The sequence below is a fragment of the Haliotis rubra genome, unplaced genomic scaffold (genome assembly GCF_003918875.1).
Source record: "Haliotis rubra isolate DU_JTF1 unplaced genomic scaffold, ASM391887v1 Scf1087, whole genome shotgun sequence".
Lineage (NCBI taxonomy): Eukaryota > Metazoa > Mollusca > Gastropoda > Lepetellida > Haliotidae > Haliotis > Haliotis rubra.
The window spans coordinates 291,795-304,868 of NW_025764989.1; the positions used below are offsets into that span (position 1 = coordinate 291,795).

At 41.9% G+C, this 13,074-nt stretch overlaps 1 protein-coding gene across 1 annotated transcript in view; it reads left to right on the plus strand.

The window, feature by feature from the left end:
- LOC124282204 overlaps positions 1–12,206 on the plus strand; it is a gene marked incomplete at its 3' end in the record, with an annotated part of 102,220 nt that extends 90,014 nt beyond the window's left edge. Inside the window, 19 exon segments of the mRNA XM_046718166.1 lie at positions 383–536; positions 735–956; positions 1,455–1,548; positions 1,770–1,890; positions 2,288–2,433; positions 2,588–2,721; positions 2,939–3,214; positions 3,443–3,718; positions 4,094–4,242; positions 4,355–4,496; positions 4,985–5,088; positions 6,277–6,480; positions 6,596–6,761; positions 7,259–7,517; positions 8,269–8,426; positions 8,712–8,929; positions 9,321–9,565; positions 10,615–10,664; positions 12,004–12,206. Coding sequence (XP_046574122.1) covers positions 383–536; positions 735–956; positions 1,455–1,548; positions 1,770–1,890; positions 2,288–2,433; positions 2,588–2,721; positions 2,939–3,214; positions 3,443–3,718; positions 4,094–4,242; positions 4,355–4,496; positions 4,985–5,088; positions 6,277–6,480; positions 6,596–6,761; positions 7,259–7,517; positions 8,269–8,426; positions 8,712–8,929; positions 9,321–9,565; positions 10,615–10,664; positions 12,004–12,206 — 3,321 coding nt within the window.
- Positions 12,207–13,074: the final 868 nt, after the last annotated feature.

Genomic DNA, 13,074 nt, shown 5'->3' on the forward strand with positions numbered 1-13,074 from the left:
TGTCATGAAACCCTCCTTATAAAGGGGATCAATCTGTCAAACTCAGTGTCTTTGCTGAATGTTTGATCATCGTCCATGCTTTGGGTCACAGTTTGCCTAGACTCCATTTACAGGCCGAGTGCATTTTTAAAGATTGGCTCACTCACATCAATCGTCATTTCCCTAAGAACAATGCACATGTTATGCAGTTTCATTATTCAGAGTGGGTTGGACTTGATTTGACAGTCTTTACATTGAAGGTGTATATTGTGTTAATTAATGATGATATATATTATGTCTTAGGGAGGAGTTAATGTTCCACTGTTTCTGTTATATGGTTCCATATCCTGTCCAGCTAAGATTGTACCAAGTAGTTTCATATTGTTTGGATATATGTTGACAGCCGAGGTCTGCAGTGGAGTGCACATGGACAGGGTTCTACGACGCAGAGAGTCAGGTTGTAGAGTTTGAGTTTGCTGTTGGCTCTCATGAGGGGCTGGAGGATGTCATCACTCCTGTCAAGCTGCCGGGACATGCTGCAAAATATGTGGTTTCAGGTAGAAAATATAACTTTATCTATGTGTTAAACACGGTATGAAATTATAGGTTATGATACCATTCATCTTGAAATTATGGGTACCGTTCGCGGTTAATGTTGGACACTATGTAAAAGGATGGTCTTACATACGAGTTGTAAGGTAATCTCATGGAAAACTCAGCGTCTGGTAATTTATTAATGACGTTTTCATCCTTAGGCTTAGCTGATAAGGTGACCCACGGTCAGAGATACTATGCCAAGGTCAAGGCCATCAACCAAGTAGGAATGACGTCATCAATCATCTCCAATGCCATCAACGTGGACACCACACAACCAGCGCCGGGCACTGTGGTGGAGTTGAAGTCTGCCTACATCATCAACGTCACCGACGAGATCATCACCGAGAAACTGAACACCTACAAGTGTGACACAGAGGAAGGTGTGTACCACCATTGTGTCTTTGCTGAGTTTTCTAAGTTATATACATTGTGGCATGACGGACCAGCATGTATAGGAATAGGTTTTACCTATACTGGTACAGGCAGATGTTAGTTTCCGTATTCCGCTGTATTTAAAGAATTAACATACAATGTATGTAACATGTTAAAAGAATTAAATTGTATGACAATGAAAAACAGAATGATCATAAAGGACTTGCCTTAGCTGATAAAATCACGGCAGTCGTTTTCCGACCATCGTTCATTTCCTGAACAATTCTTTTTCAACTGAAAGGAAGTTGATCACCTGTTTAAAAACAATAACCTCGTCATATAAACATATGAAATAGTGGATGTAAACTGGTTCGATTCCATTCAGTATCTTCTAGTTTGGTTAATACATGGATTTTGTTCTGTAGCCGAAGAGTATGCATTCTATTCACACCATCAGTAATGCCATGTGTTACAAGTGTACATCCTATACAACTGTATATCCACAGACTGCCTGGCTATAGACGCTGTGTGTCAGGAGTCTCTGTCTGCTGTCAACGTGGCCTGGCAGACCTTCAACGATGAAGAAACAGAGATTGTCAAGTAAGTAAAGAAATGCGTGATTTGGATTTTCACGGTATTTTAGATATTCAATGTACTTAAATATAAGCATGGGGCTTTTACTGCTGAAAACTGTTTGCCATGTGGCAGGGTAACTGAAGATGTAGCACTTTCTGTATCTCAAGTCTGTATCAAAGTACATGAGCAATATCTTCTCGGACGTCTAAATGTTTCTTCTGATTTCAATGTTTTGGCTTCTTCAGGTACGAGATAGCTGTTGGCACTTCACCTGGGGGGGGACAACTGAGGGGGTTCTTTGAGACTGATGACGTCACAAAGAGATACTTGTCGGTCACAGGCTTGATCCTGAAGGGGGTGAGACAGGTGAGAAAACCCTTGGATTAGGATTAAAATTCTTGGATTGTTGTACAATAACTAACATATAATAATGGACGTGTACATACAATACTGAACGTTTTGCATTTCTATTTATTTTCCTTATACATTATAACGATCTTAACTGGCTCTGATCCTTGTATCGGCGAATGAGTGTATATCTAATTGCCGAAAATTCATATTGAAGTGTGCGTGTACCATTAAATGAAAGTAACACTTCCGTCAATAGTTGAGTTGTCTACCTTTGCTTCACAAACCGCTTCTAAAGTCCCACGTTATGTCAGCTATTATTAGGATTCACGGGATTACAGTTGAAACTACAAATGAATATATGTTGGACTTACAAGTGCAACATAGAGGTCTTATAATGAATTTCAAATAACAGATATTTGTGACGGTGAAAGCTACCAATGGAGCTGGTCTCAGCACAATATCGACGTCTAACGGTATCTACATGTCCTACCTCAGTCAAGGCTTGGAACCACTCACTCATGTTGGAATCTGGGATGGTGAAAGCCATGATGGTGATCTGTGAGTACTGATTGTGAACAAAGTGCAGAGTTCCATGCATTAGCATCTGGACCAAGATACCAAAATGTCAAAGGTTAATTGAAAAATCGCCGATTGTCATGAAATGTCATCCATTTCATACAAAAAGAGTATTTGACCTTGTATCTCTCTTCAGTGATTTCCAGACAAGTCTGTCCCGAATGGGGGCCAAGTGGGACGTGTCAGGTGACCCGTGTCCGGTGGTCAAGTACGAGTGGGCAATACAAAGGGCTGACGGGCTGAGGGTGCAGGAATACTTCGATACAGAAGGTGGGAGTTATAACATCAGCTGACATTAATCAGATGTGTTCTGGAGGCCTTGTGTATTAACATATTCAATCGATGACGAGACGGACATTAGTCTGCAATGTGACCGAACTTTGTTAATGAGAAGTTATATCAGTGTGGTTTGGTGCAGAATTGTGGACATTTATGTTTGGTATAAACTTGGTTTAGTAGGATCTCATCAATTGTCTTGCATTTCCAGGAAGAACTCATGGCGTCAACGACCAACTGGCCATGCAAAACATGGAACGCTACTATCAGTACCTACGTGTGACCAACGCCATGGACTACACCTACACCATCAGATCGAACGGCATCACCATCGAGGATGACCCCCTGGTGCCTGGACAGGTCAGTGATGGCGATGTCATTGGATTTGACCTTGAGTTCCTCCGAACTAGAAGTAAAGTCAGCGCCAACTGGGACAAGTTTGGTAGCGATGGCAACGCTGACGAGGTATCAGCTGGAATAAAAGCAGGTGAGACAAAAAGTTGGTAATATGTATGTCGTAAAAGGTGACTAGTTGGAGAGTCGGTCTGCCCTGAATTAAGGACGCCAAAGAGGCCACTGAAAAGGGAACGTCAAAAGAATAATATATTTGAAAAAAGTACAGATTCAGGTTATAACAGAAAAGTTGTTTGATACAAATACAACAAGAAATTATTTTAATGTCTTTTCGTAATCAGCGATGTTTTCGCCATTCCAGATAATGTTCCTGAAGAGGAGAAAGAGAAATCTTCCAACCAAGAAGTCGCTTTCTATGAAGTTGCCCTTGGAACCGACCGCCGTTTCCCCAAAACACGTGACAACGTCGTGCCTTTTGTCAACGTTGGCCTTAACAAAACTGTGACCTTCTACGACCTTGACCTCACCCCAGTCACGGCAATATATTACTTCACAGTCAGAGCACACAGCCTTTCCGGGTCCAAGACGGACGTCACGTCCAATGGCTTCTCTGTTGGCTTTGATGGAGGCGTTTCTGGTGAGTCAGAGTCCACACAACGGCGTATGAGTGTATCAGAGTCTACACAACGGTGTATGAGTGTATCAGAGTCCACACAACGGTGTATGAGTGTATCAGAGTCCACACAACGGCGTATGAGTGTATATTCTTCCTTCTTGCTAGTCTGTATAAAATATTGATCAGGACGTTTTCAAAGATCACATACCCCCAAGCAAAATGAACATTGTGTCGAGGTCAAAGGGTCCTAGTCCTACTAATATTCTACGATACAGCCGTAAGTTCGAGACATCAGAGTCCACACAACGGTGTATGAGTGTATATGGGCTATTGTTCTCCAGTTTGTTGCTGCTATATAAAGTTTATACAATATCGATACATGACTTTACGTTTCAGTGGGTATCATCGACATGAAAGAATTTGTCAACACTGACACTTATGTAGATGTACCTTGGGACGGGTTCGAATCCAAGATCGGCATGATGATGTACTACGTCGGTCTCTCAAGCAGCACAGACGCGAACAACTACACATGTGGACAGTTTGTGAGTAGAGATTACCTTCACAAATCAGTACTATGTATCTAGTACTCACTTTGTGCCTAATGGCAGATTTGAGATTCGTCAATAGACGCTGATGTTTTGTTATATGTTTCAGACTGAAAGAGGCTCCATCAGTGACGACGAGCGACGAGGCATCTTCAACGTTGTGGACCTCCAAAATGTGGGGAAGGACACTTTTATGAAGTTTGAAAATCTGTCTCTGGATCACAATGGAATCTACTATGCTTGGGTCATTGGTAAGTTGACGAAAAAGGGAAATGCATGACAATTAGACATATTTAACACCTTTCACCATCACCATCCTCTCCAAGCTTCTAACAGAGAGAATCTGATAACAACCTTTTATGGCAATACCCGTTTATGCCAACAAACCGTTTATGGCAATACCCGTATATGGCAACAAACCTTGTGTGGCAATATCCCGTATATGGCAACAAACCTTTTATGGCAATATCCTGTATGTGGCAACAACCCTTATGTGGCAGTATGTGGCAAAAAAACCCGTTATGTGACAATATCCCGTATGTGGCAATATTCCGTATGTGACAACATCCTTTAAGTTGCAGTACTTCTACTCCTTTGTGTAGCAAATTCCTCATTTCATGATAAAACCCTTATATGACCCCATACCCTTGTGCTGCATATCCCTTATGTGGCAACATCCCTTTTGTGTGGACACCATTGAAAAAGCGAGCTTTCATTTTGCTGGTGCTTCATATCCCAGGTGCTGACAAGGCCGGAGAGTGCAACGTGACAAGTCACATGTTCCACGTGGACGTAACACCTCCAGTCAAAGGCAAGATCAGAACAGGGCCCTATTATGACATGGTAGGTGACGGGGGAAACATTATAATCCTCCTGCCAAGTCCACGCCTCCTAATAAAACAGTGCCGTATTCTGTCGGAACAATGTCTTGCTATAAAGGCATACGAGTCAACCAATATGTGTGTTGATTTATTGTCCATTATTTTTAGTGATGGGTTTACATTAGGATTGCTATATGTTCATTTATTATTATTATAGCATATCTATATAGTGCACGTATCCACCCACTAGTGTATGCTCAAGGCGCTGGTATTTTCCCCTCGATCATTGGATGTCAAATGGGCGGTGGGTAGCCTAATGGTTAAAGCGTTGGCTCGTCACGCCGAAGACCCGGGTTCGAATCCCCACATGGGTACAATGTGTGAAGCCCATTTCTGGTGTCCCCCGCCGTGATATTGCTGGAATATTGCTAAAAGCGGCGTAAAACCAAACTCAGTCAGTCAGTCGGATGTCAATCTCAACGGCGCATCTTATTATCAATCTCAACTCCCTGGGGATCATACTACTCTTGCTGCCACAAGGCGCACCGAGTTATTGCGGCTTTTCCATCCTTACGAGGTACCCATTCACAGCTGGGTGGACTGGGATACACATAGTCACAGTACTTTGTCCAAGATTACTGCACGTTCGTTGCTGTACCCGCAACTAGGCGTTTGCACGTATTCATGTGGCCACATCTGGTCATCTACCAACGGATTCGTGGGTTCTTTTAAGTGCACATTTACAACTGTTACTGCTTCATGTCGACAAAATTACATAACCGCTGTTACCAAATAAGGTGGACTCCACGAAGTTGAAACGTATCTGAGTATTTTAAACATGGCAACATACTGACACATACCTAGGACCGGTTCGTCTGGCATGTATGCCTATGCGTTTACAGTTATACTGGAAAATGTGATCGGTTTTTTTCTTATATAAAAGTTTCGTTTAGAATTATACTTTCAAAAGAAGAAAAAAGTCTCAAAATTTAAAGAGACTTCATTGTTTACTTTGTTTCGTGAATAAAAACCACCCTTTCAGAATCACAAGAGTGCACTAGTGTTTTTATTGGAATGATAATAGAGCTTTCCTATCAATGGTTAAGGAAATGGGTTTACTATCCTGCGTGAAACAGAAAAGTTATTGACTGGTCTTCAGCAAGAATCACGAAACTACAATGGGTGTCTAATTTACTGTTCCGCTTGTCAGAAACTGAGTTACTCGGCCAGCAGTGAGAGTCTTCAGACCTACTGGACAGGCTTCAGTGATGAGGACTCGGGCATCCGATGCTACCACGCAGCCCTGCTGAAGAGAGCCTCCTGTGACGAAGACTCGGAGGAAGAAACTGTCGTAGAATCCATAGAGATTGATGTCAACTACACGTCCTATAAATTCATGGACATTAGTATGCAGGTAGGTATTTTGAACGTAATAGGCTGAACGGAAATATATCATGCGTTGTAGGTATCTTGACTTATAGCAAAAGCTACGGTCACATACCAAACTTACTGCGACGTTTCTTTCCCAGGGCAATGCTCCTTACTTTGTGCGTCTTGTGGTGGAGAACTTTGCTGGACTCAAGTCGACATTAGACTCTCCACCAGTCGTGTATGACAACTCCATCCCTCCCGGGCATCGTCATCGACGGGCACGATTTCACTCACGACATCAGCTGGAGCGGCTCTGCCACCACCGTTACGGGTAATCCATTCATTTAGGTTTTGTTGAGATACATGGTTGCATTCTACCTGCATATCACGATAAAGTGAAAACAACAAGTGTTATGTAATAACGTTGAACGGACATGATGAATACGTTACATCCCTATTTAAAACATTGTACCGTGTGGTATGTTTAGGTTCAAGGATAGCCTAATGCAATGATTGTAATTGATAGACTTTGCAGTCAATAAGTCGCCAGGTTCTGAGCAGTCGAAGAGAGGAAATCGACTGTATCTTAGTGTATCATACTTCGGCCATATTTACTATTATCATCAACTCCGTTAAATATATTTTATTATTTAATAAATATATATGTGAAATGAAAGTCAGTTGAATTCATTGTGTAAAATGGCTAGTTGCGCTAATGTTGGCTGTAGCATAAAACTATTAATTCGCATGTGGTATCAAAGCATGTCGTGAATTGAGATATGATTGGAATTCGAAGTTTTATGTACATATCTTCTCTGTAGGCACCTTCCTGCACCACCCTGTGCCCGACGTGTCTCCATGTCCTGTCAGACAAATCAGATTTGATGACTCGGAGTGGATGTACCTGGAGTCTGACCGTAACCATGACAGCAACAACCGCAGCTTGACCTTGACCTACAGATCAGCCAACGTGCACCCGGAGTCCGGCAAAGTGGACATCAAACTGGCCAGAGATACCAAGACTGACTCCATGTATTCTGGAACCTACTTCAGAGATGCTGACCTTCTTAATGGCGGGGAGTATAAGGTATTAAAGAAGACACTGTTAAATAGATCCTGTTACCAAGACTACGCATGATTCCTACCCATGTATCTCTTAAATTACTACTTATGTCTATCCACTTACTACTCGTGTTGCAGCTATTTATTAGAGCTGCAGCGAAGGTGATAGTCAAGGGTCACCAGTGTCCTGTTCTGGGACGGCCCAGATGACTACATCCTGGACTACGACTACACACCATCACCGGACTGGACCGAGTCTATCTGTGCCCTGTTGCAGGGTGGAACCTGTGGATGCAGTATGTATAAGTGCTTTCATTAATCCATTTCCTTTCATATATGTTATTGGTTTTACAATTATGATAAGTGTATCAAGTCTAACGGTACGTCAGGATCTCGAAGAAATCACTGACTCGTTATCCAAATTGTAATGTGGCTAGCACGATGCTTCAGGGCCTCACTCACTCACCGAGCCATCCTGCAGCTCGATTGGGCAATATGATTCTTTATAATTAGAATGTAATGCGAAAAGGACCATTTGTGTCCTGACAGTAAGAAACCTATTATTGGGTTTGAATCCAAGATTCTACATGACTGTAACTCTAGCTTTATCACCACTATACCTGTACTGGCTGGCTTGGTCTCACTACACGTTCTTCCCACATGACGTGAACAAGATATGGTACATCTGAAATATTCTTCAAAGCTGCGTTCAACCGAACTTGCTCACCTATGATTTCAGATGCCAGTTTTAATACTTTATCTCTTACAGTCCTGCACCTGCAACTGTGAATCCTACCTACAAGCAGAGAGAGGTACTACAAGAACATCAGCAAAGAGGTCTGTGGATCAGGATGATCCTGGCTACGAGAGTGAAGAAGCTGACGGAGGATGAAAAGAAGAAGCTGCAGGAGACAGGCTCCATCACCGGCAAGACTGAAATCGGGAATCTAATCTTCATCCCAGAAATCCTGTAGAGTACAGTTATTTGCAGGTTCGTGGAAATTGCTTTCGTCATCATTATGAAAAATGTTGCTGCTGTAGATATGGTCAGCAAAATAACCGTGAAGGTGAAGGTCGGTTGCCAGTACGACAATACATTTATCATGATACGTAGAGCTTCCCTTTTGTCTGGTGATATGACGATAGATGAAGGTGTTATGTGATACAATATCGGCCATAGAATTATTCATACTATTCTTCCATATTGTGCAGGTGCAGCACCCAAGTTGGTGTCATGGTGTAGTTACGGGGATAACCTCAACGAGCCTGTAGAAGCAGTGAAAGACCTCCTACTAGACCCTTCCAGAGATTACCATCAGTACATGGTCAAGTTCACGACACAGAGGGACGAAGCGAGGGGGATCAGAGGTGATTTTCAAAGAAACTTGAAACACGTTCATGTTATGATAAGTATGGGGAAAGGTTTTCAGGTATCTCTGTTGCATTCTAGCATTTGAATTTAGCAACTAATGTACGACGTCGGAAAAATATAGCTGAGTGCGAACAGGGTGTAGTTCTACGAAGCGATCTTAGTACTAAGGTGACATAAAATAGACTCACGACAGAGTTACAGTTGTATCGTCCGGCGGCACCTAGGCAATCAACTGACCGAAAGAACAGACTATCCCCTGACATTATAGTGCATTTACTGATATTGTTGAAACTAACATAAGCGATATGTCCATTTTGAATTACCGCTGTTGTCTACAAATGCAGATTCCGCTGATTATAAGGCTACTTTGACCTAATGAGAGACATACGCAAGATTATTTAACATCCTATCATGTGATAAACAGGTTATACAATAATTTAATATCGCAGGTTACCTGGTGCATGTCAGTCTTCATGGACGACGATCTGATGACGGAGCAGTGTGGAATACCGCGTCTCTCTCCCAAAACCAGACTCTTCCTGGGAGTCTGGAATCACAAGAACTATATTCCTGACACTGAACGAGATTCGGAAGGGCATCTAAAGGTTTGGAGTGCTACGGCTTCATTCCGTGACCTAGTGATGCCAGCCGAAAGGAGGAAGCTGTGTCGCTATAGCCAACCCTTTCCAAGGAGGTAACAACGCCATCGTTCGGTATGAGGCTGGAATCGGGTCAGCTTCCGGTCTCTCTGATGTCGTGCCGTACCAGCAGGTGAGATGTGGCGCATGTTGACGCAAGATACCTAACGTCCAATTGACGACACGTTACGCGTAATGATATAATATTACGAAGAAAAACAGAAATATCTATTGAAATAATGCAAATGATATTGAACACTTTGTTGTATCTCGGACCTGCAGTTGGTACGTATGCATGTGACCTAAACAATGTATTCCATGTGACTCCCTACGTCAGCTTACTGTAACGTGTGCTGTATCCTGTCTACCAGCTCTATGTCTATGACTACCTGTTACGTTAACCCTGCTTACTGTGACGTGTTCTACGTGTTGCTATGACTATACATCGTGTATCACCTCCAAGACTCTCCGTGACGTTAGATCAGCTTGCTGTGAAGTGTTCTATGTGTTGCTAGGTACATACAGCGTGTATCCCTGTATGGCGCTCTGTGACGTTACGCCACCTTACTGTGACGTGTTCTACGTGTTGCTAGGTACATACACCATGTATTCCCCTTCTGACGCCATGTGACGTTACGTCAGCTTACTATGACGTGTTCTATGTGCTACTAGGTAAATACATAGTGTATCCCTGTATGACCCCTGTGACGTTACGTCAGTTTACTGTGACGTGTTCTACGTATTGCTAGGTACATACACCGTGTATCCCCTGTCTGACACCCTGTGAGAGGTTACGTCAGTTTACAGTGACGTGTTTTATGTGTTGATAGGTACATACACCGCGTATCCGTGTCTGACGCCCTGTGACGTTACGTCAGCTAACCCTGACGTGTTCTATGTGTTGTTAGGTCCATACACCGTGTATCCTCTGTCTGACGCCCTGTGACGTTACGTCAGCTAACCGTGACGTGTTCTGTGTGTTTGCTAGGTACATACACCGTGTATCCCCTGCCTGACTCCTGTGACATGTACACGTGTGACGCATCATGTGACAGCTCATCAACAGACCAGGTCAAGATCACCCTCAACGACCTTAACCTTACAGAAACAACAGTTGTGGAGGGAGAGTAGTCCCTGTATTGTACTACCTCACAGGTGAGAGAACGACACTCGTTACGGGGAAAGAGAAATCGTCTGTGTATGTATTACACTGCCTCTCATGTGTTGGGTGGCAACGGTCCCCGTATTGTTCTGTCTGATAGAAGGATGAATATTTACAAAATGACAGCTTTGTTGTAACTAGATATTGCTGTTTCCTTTAACAAGAAACATTGCCGACGTTTGTACTTCTTTGGATGATCATTTATAGACAGCAAAAAGCAACAATTACCTAAAGGCCAACAGGTTTCATTTTACCAATGGACACGTGACCTTTTGAGATGGACGATATGTAAAAAGCAGAACAGAGCCCTTCTCTAAGCTAGGTCCATGTATTTTATCAATATTAAAAACGGTAGACCTAAACAATGGAAACAAAAACATTCAATTTACATCGTAACATCATGGATGGCCTGTCACAGATGAAACATTTTAATCCCATATTAAACATGTGTCTGAAAGTATCAGTTATTATGCATGTTATCTCTCTGTAATAAATAGAGTAAAAAGTATTTTAGATAAGCACAATGCATGAAAGTACAATATAAACATTCACATAGAAAAACCTCTTTTACATACAAAGTCAACTGTACCAATTATATATAGCACTTGCACTAACCCAGTGGGAATGAACGGCTCGTATATAATAGTTTTACACAAAATAATCCACCTAATAACAAACAATAACTAACGTAAAATAAAGGGAAACTATATACAGAGTTCAGGTACATAAACCCACCCCAACTCCCTTCTCTACATCTGGGTACAACCGAAAGGGCTTCCTCGCCTCGAACGATGCGACTACAATGCAATGAGTAAAGTCAAAGTGCATGCACACACACTGTGACGTTAATCATGACGAATTGCATACTTTTCTAAAATAATTATTGTATTTTAAGGCTAATCTAAACACTCCCGCAAACACGTGCTTTTGAAACTAAGAAGTTGGGAAAAGAGCAAACAGTAGAGACAGTTCGCGGAAACACCAGAATAGCATGAGCAAAGGGAGATAACTGCTTAGAGGGACTGGCAAATATAATAACAGTTCAACTGAAAATTGTCGGTAATTAGTTGATCGCATCCCACAAAGGACATTTTATGCCACTGAGCAAAGGCATTGAGCAAAAGAGATATTTCCAAATTACAATTCTACTCTATGGACATTGATGACAGTACATTTAAACAATGAAACATTTTCTATAATGGATTGGTACCTCATACTAATTACAATTTTTAAACAATTAAACAGACAAATATACTGTTCTAAGAACATGATAATGAAAAGAATACCCCACCACCCCACCAGTCTGATTTCAACCAGCATGACGTGTTCCAGTGAAAGCTGTCCTCGGGTCTGGAACAGAGGCGGTATCGTCATCTGACGGCTTCAACATCGACACGTCACCACCACTGTTTGACACCGACGTCATGCTGTACATTGACGTCACTCAGGGCAACTTCACCCCTGTGACATACCAGGGATCCAACGACACCATCAAGGCTATATGGAAGTGCAACGACAACGAGAGCGAAATTGTGGTAATGTATCTGAAATTATATTCACAGGTGAAATCTTTGGTTAATATACTACCCATCAAAAGTTGACTCACGAGTGTAAATGTGGCCCTTACTTCCGAGCAACTGTTCTAAACTAGATTTTGCAAAATATTCAATTCAGTTTAAAGGTACTGTTTACACATGAACTAATGTAAAAACAAATTCGTAACGTTGAAAGATTATTGTCATGAGTTCAGTAAATGATGAAAATCAGTGAAAATTGGCGTATTCTTAAAGGTCACATGCAACCAAAAATCAAACATAATTAAAACACAATTATCACTTATTCATGACATAAAATATACATTGCTAACGGTTATGAAAAACATATAAACAAAATTATAAGCGTACAATCACAAATCAAAGTGCAATATTGTGTACTTGGGTTTTACTTCCCAAGAAACAGAAGCAGCCGGGATACCGAACCCAGTCAGAGCGGGTGGGTGTGCACTCAAGTGTAACGGCTGGTTCATTTGCGAATCTTCCTGACGGGTCATTGTGTGTGTGTGTATATATAGAGACGTTGGGTTTTGTAAATACATGCTCGGATTTTTTGGTAGTGTAACATTTGCAATCAACAGACGATCATAACATGTCATGTGTTCAAGTATCACCTGCTGCAATGTCGGTAGTAATTACATAATGTGACAGAGACCGAACTCGGGCCATAAATCCAATGCGTTTTGTTGTTTATGGTGTATAGCCTGATTGGTGTTAAGTTCAAATTGCATTTTGGTCAGTGATCGCAGTTGTGTATTGAATATTGTCATTAGCAGACAGGCAGGCAGACACACAGGTGTCAATAAAACAAGACATTGAGAGTTTTGTCTGTGACAACGACATATCTATA